Source organism: Eleginops maclovinus, chromosome 13, assembly GCF_036324505.1.
Source record: "Eleginops maclovinus isolate JMC-PN-2008 ecotype Puerto Natales chromosome 13, JC_Emac_rtc_rv5, whole genome shotgun sequence".
Taxonomy (NCBI): Eukaryota; Metazoa; Chordata; class Actinopteri; order Perciformes; family Eleginopidae; genus Eleginops; species Eleginops maclovinus.
This window is the reverse complement of record NC_086361.1, coordinates 504,101-510,359: the sequence shown is the minus strand read 5'-3', so window position 1 is coordinate 510,359 and position 6,259 is coordinate 504,101. Positions and strand designations below refer to the sequence as shown.

Here is a 6,259-nt window from a genome sequence, read left to right as displayed (position 1 = left end):
CTGGCGGGATTTGCCCGGTACGCCAGATAGCCAGTCCAGCCCTGTATATATATATGTATGTGTGTACTATAAACAGATGTGAGTAGACATTCACAGAGCTCAGGAGTTCAGCAGTCTTATAGCCTGTGGTATAAAACTGTCTCTGAGTCTGGTGGTCTTGGTCCGGATGCTGCGGTACCGTCTGCCAGACGGCAGCAGACAGAACAGATTGTTGCTGGGGTGATGGGGGTCCTTTCATATCCTACTGGCCTTTTTCTTCAATAACAGTTGTGTTATGAGAAATAAATGTTTTTACTTAATTTAAATACAAGACGACAAATATATGAACAATAGGGTTAAAGTATGCAATATCTAATTAAGTTACAAGTTTGGTTAAGGCCATTGGCTTTATGGTGTGTGGTAAACTGTGCAAGTATTGTGTGTTCACATGCATACGGTCCAATGCACAGATCTATAGATCTGTATCATTTTTAGGAATGTTTTACAAACCACTTGGTGGTCATTACAAATCCTTTTTTTTTAGCACAGGAGAGTTGAATGATAACCTGTTAACTTAAGTCGATGTTTCCACAGGTTGACCTGATTTTATAGTTATGCTATTTCATAACCTTTATAAATGTTTATTGAAGAAATAGAAAAGTAGATTTGATCCAATAAACTTTTTTCTCTTCTCATTTATAACATTTATGAAATTTTAAAATGCTCTAATGCTGAATATTTGTCTTGAGCTGAGATTGTTGAACAACGCAGTGTTTGCCAAACTGAAAGGAAAGGAGTAAAGGAAACAGAGGAATTAAAAGAGCTGCTTCATTTATTCCACACTTGTTTCTTTGTGTTTCTTCTCCCTGAAAATATATTCTACCATAGTTGGCCACAACATGAAGTTATTTTAACATGTCAATTAATGATGTCTCCATAACATGTGAGCAATACATTTCCTACACTTGACCTTGGTTCTCTAGCTCCTCCGCTCCCTCCACTGTTACAAGTAGCTGCCGGAATCTGCTTCCAGACATTGATACCTACCTACCATTCTTTAAATGGATCAGGACCTGGGTCATTCTCACTGTAGGGTGGCTTTGGGATTTCATGATTTGTGATTTAAAAAAAAAACCTGAATAATAATAATATTCTGTCGATCTCAGGATGTTAGAAAACACATGTTTTCCATGCTCTGGCACTTTTCATTCATCAACTGCAAACAAACAATGTTAGAGCACATCATAAAGATGTCCACCATTTCATGTCATAAAGTACATTTTCATTAAAAGTGATTACATTTACAGAAATATATTTTATCCCTTTCTTAAATATTAATGTTAAATAACAGGAAAAGTGTTTTGATAATAATGAATTTAATGCAAAACATTTGGTTTCCCTTAAAATATGCAAAAGTTGAATTTCCTTTAAATCTTTCTAAATCAAAATTTCAACAATGCCATAGTCCTCATTTGTTTATATAGTCTAAATATTCCCCTCTATGAACAGTTTGTGGTAATCAAAACAAGGAAACAGATTTGTTTGCCTAATATTTAGAATCACTGATATATTAAAAAGCATGGGTCATCTGTGGGCCATGTTAAACAAGAATAAAGGATGTACACAATTAAACAACTACATGACTTTAAACATGCTGCACACTAGAGACATAACAACAGTCCAAACAACCAGAGAGTCCAAACAACAGTGCTGTGAAGGGGAAATTAAATACATTAAAATCACATATAAAACCAATAATATAGTAGTAATTGCCTAGAAAATGAGACAGTAATGTAACCTACTTGTGTTGCTTCGCATGATAGAGACAATCTGAATAAACATGTTCTTATGTTTGGAGTTCAGTGTGGTTCTGGAGAACTCCTATGTAGTGTGTGACCTCTACGTATCTGTTCCAAGACAATCAGCAGCTGAATGGTTTCCCCCCGTATGAGTTCCCATATGTCTCTTCAGATGTGCCTTGCGCAGAAATGTTTTCTCACAAACTGAGCAGTTGAATGGTTTTTCTCCGGTGTGGATGCTCATGTGTGTCTGTAACGTGTCACTTCGTGCAAAATACTTCCTACATACTGAGCATCTAAATGGTTTCTCTCCTGTATGAGATCTCCGGTGTCTCTTTAGATGGTGCTTTTGGCCAAATATTTTCCCACAGTTAGAGCAACTATATGGTTTTTCAGCAGTATTACACCTATCATTACTGACGAGGACTTCATTTTGTGTTTTGCTCCGATGAAGCTTTGAGGACTGACGATCAACACACTGATGGTATTTCAGCTGATAACGGCGAGTGAACTTTTTGGAACAAACACTGCAGCTGTAGATTTTGTGGATATCCATATGTTTTGTCAGATATCTTCTCCAGGCAAATTCTTTACTACAAATTGGGCAACTAAACTGTGTTTGTGTCGTGTGGATCCTCATGTGTTGAACTAAAGCCTCACTATCACTGAAACCTGAGTTACAAACAGAGCAGAGGAAGAGTTTGCGCCCTGTTTGGACTGCAATGGGGTTTGTCAGATTCACTTTTTGTTCAAAACTCATATCACAATTCGAACAACTAAAGGAATTCTCTCGTTTATGAGTTATTAAGTGTAAATGAAGCTGTTCTTCAAACACAAATACTGTATTGCACTCAGAGCAACTGAATGGTTTCTCTCCTGTATGAGTTATAATGTGTCCCTTCAGGTCCCCCTTACAGCTAAATCTTTTTCCACACTGAAAGCAGCTAAACGGTTTCTCTCGAGCACTACGTCTGGAATCACTGACAGGGACTTGATCACTTTCCAGAGAGTTTAAACCTGATGGATGCTCTCTGGTCTCCTTCCAAAAATCACTGTCATCAGTCTCAGGTTCAGAAGAGTCTCTAGTGTTGTCCTCAGTATCTGGTTGTAAATGTGTATCTGGATCTGAGGCTGGTTCTGATCCTCCACAGTCCTCTCCATCAGCTTGTGTTTCCATTAGTTCAGTCTGTCTGTGATGAAGCTGTGAGGACGGAGGTTTCTCTTCCTCATCTTCATTCTTCACAGGGACAGGAGTGAAGGTGGACTCGATATCAGCCTCCACCAGCCCCTGAAGCTGCTCTCCCTCCTGACTGCTCCAGAGTTCCTGCTGTTCCTCTTTAATGTGTGGGGGGGGCTCTGGGTCCAGAATGGAACTCCTCTCATGCTGCTCAGGGGGAACCTCTTCTTTAACCACCAACAGCTGCTGGACGACTGCAGTTGAGAGTGAAACCATCTGCTGCTGTTCTTCACCAACAATCACCTTTCGTACATCTGAAGGTAAAACTGAAACACAGACAGACATTTATATCACTGTGAGCTATAACCTCATGGCATAAAGACCAGACCAGCTCTGCAACAGTCGCCTGTCACACGAGGAGGTTAACAGGAAACCATATTAATAACTGAGGCTTCACATTGAGGTCTGAGGCTCCTGATATCTGTGATTTCCTCTGTAAGAGCGGTCAATGATGCTCGGGACAGTTAGTCCTGCAGATCAGTCACAGTGTCCCAACATCACACTACAGATCCTGTTCTAGTACCAGGTAATACTTAGATTAACACTTCCTGCTGCTTTAATCGAATATGTAAAGATGAGCTCATGAAACGGTTTGATTGGCGTTTTACATTTTTGGATTGCTGCATTCCTACAGGACGCAGAGCAAAAACATCAAATTGACATTTATAAATGTAAATAAATGATCTGTGTTCAAATAAACACAGTAGCTGCTATATTTACGCTTGGATGACTTTGTTATGTTGTGTAACAACAAAGTTAGTTTATGATCAACCAAACTCCATTCAGAAAACTAGCATTTTAAAATCTTTTGCTTTTATTCTTTTGGACCGACCTGAAAAACAACTATTGAAAATGGGCCGGTCAGCCTGTGGCACTGACTGCTGTGTGCAGGACAGGCGTTGCTCGGTGGTCAGCTGTTAACTTCGCCCACAATGAGCACATTTTTTTTTTTTTGTGAAACCAACTAAAACCAAGCAATGATAATTATATTTTTAATTGCCACAAACTCTAGAAACATTACAAGAGTAAAGGGGAAGAAAAAACCCATGTTGGTGCTTTACTTACAAGGGTGGGGACTTTTTTCTATAAAAAAGAGCAAAGACGTACATTGTTTCAGACAGGAGCTAGGATTTCATTCTTTTCAGAGTAAAGAAATGTAAAACTATGAGCATGTTGACTTTTTGAGATAAAATCCAGATTTGTGCTAACTGATAGTATGTGTTCTCTTGTACTGTATATATTTGCTGTGCATTTGTTATTGAGGCAAAACAAAAATAACAAACAAATCAGGTTCCATTGCTTTGTTACTTAAATGTAATACTCCTGAATTACCACCCATCAAATTGTCGTTATCAGTTACCATTTTCATGAACTATTTAACTAAAAGCAAGTCTTCATTATGAACAGAAACATACGGGCCATTCCAGAATTGGAGGACATTTACACATCCAAACCTTTTCAAATTAATCCTTTATTTTCTATTCTTCATTATACATTTATTTCTATTTTTTAAAGTAGCAAAGCATGACAAAAAATGACACAAAATGCTTTAGCCAGCTCCGGCATCTACGGTACACCTTTTATTAAAAGGTTTATTTCATTTATTCATGCTAGCTGCAGAATACAATGCCACTTTCAAGGCAAGGACAAACTTATACAGGCTATTTAACTAAATAAAGAAAGATAACTTTGAATTGAATTGCTTCATTTTGGGTTGATTGGATTGGAGTGCCACAATTGAACTGAAAGAATAAAATAACTATGAAATAAAAGAGAGGACTGAGTTTTGGTCCATGGCAGAAGCACATTAGCCTGGTAATACCAGCCTGTTTGACTTCGATTCTCTCCAGCATACAGTCTGGAACAGCGTCGTTGGATTTGAATTACTGGAATGGGTGGAAATTTGTCTGAAGTTTAAAATCATTGGTGTTCTCTTAACCAATCACACGTTTGGTAATGATGTATGTTATGCGCCGAATGGCAGGCTCTGACCTGACGCTTCCTACTTCTGCTTTTCACAGTAGTAAACAAACCGCTACCTGCGAGCGTGGCTGTCAGCGGCATATGTGTCGATGTTCTCAAGTGTAACCTAAGGATTCAGGGGACAATTCGTAACTCGAAACAATTATTTGAAAAAGAATGCGCTGCCGCATTTCACAGGTGGGACAGAGAATGTCCTCCAGTTCTTGAATGACTCGTCTGTTATATCATAATTATTGATGCATTAATGAGTTCATCACTTACATGTTGCAGCTGGTAAAGGTGGCGTTCATTTAGAATCCCTCTATATACTGCTGGGTGGGTTAGTCTAGAATAACATGTCCTAATTATTATTATTACAATTATATTTTGTTTTGAATCTGCAAAGACACTAAAGCTCTCGGCTAAATGCAGTGTAGTTAAAGGTAAAAAAACAGCAGAAAATAAAAAAACTCAAGTACAGCACAAGTACCTCATGTTATTAGTGTAGTACAGTAGCCTGAGGAGTAAATGTACTTCGTTACTTTGCCCGCTGCTTATAACAAACACAAAGTAAAGGATCAGGCTGAAGCTAGCTTGCCGCAGCTAATGTAAGCTTAGCCTCATCAGGAGCGCTGTAAACATAAGTATTACTAACCTGTTCTTTTTCCCGGCTTCCTTTCATGCACAAGCAGCTTCCGCTGTCGGTCCATCTCTTCTCTAAACATGTTATGTGTTTCTGCTCTTGAACAACATTCAGTAAACCGGAGAGCTAACTGAACGGCTAACGCTGCGGCTAACGGAGTCCCGGTCAAGCTAGCTATCGACCGTTACTTCCGGGGACAGATTTCAAAATAAAATATAGCACTGATAAACGAACTGCAATTTTGTGTGTCCTCGTATTGATCTGTTTTCTTCTGCTGTTTTTTGGTTGGTCCTGTGTGACTTTCCTTAAATTACTTATATGTGTGCTATATATTTCTTCACAAGACCAAAGAAAATACACAGATGACCAATTCGCTTAATGCATGGAACGTTACATGGAACTTCTGCAAAACTGCAAATTATACACCACAACTATAAACCAGCTCATAATATTGCACATATGTATATATTCCACATCCTTAAATCTTTATTGTTGTTATTGTAAATATTCTCCTCTCTTTTTGCACTATTTTATTTATCTTATTTGCACCATGTATGTTGAGTTGTTGGAGGAGCATGGGATATAAGATTTTCATTGCCAACATATACGTTGTATATGCAATTATGGAATTATGTAGGT

The 6,259-nt window shown here is 38.3% G+C and overlaps 1 protein-coding gene across 1 annotated transcript; it reads right to left on the bottom strand.

Annotated features, from left to right (window-relative positions):
- Positions 1-799: 799 nt before the first annotated feature.
- On the bottom strand, positions 800-5,821 carry LOC134874827 (zinc finger protein OZF-like). Its single transcript, XM_063899042.1, is given in 4 exon segments — positions 800-1,920; positions 1,923-3,281; positions 4,081-4,098; positions 5,633-5,821. Coding segments are annotated over 4 exon segments (1,467 nt in total). The 5' UTR covers positions 5,703-5,821; the 3' UTR covers positions 800-1,900.
- Between the last annotated feature and the right edge of the window lie 438 nt (positions 5,822-6,259).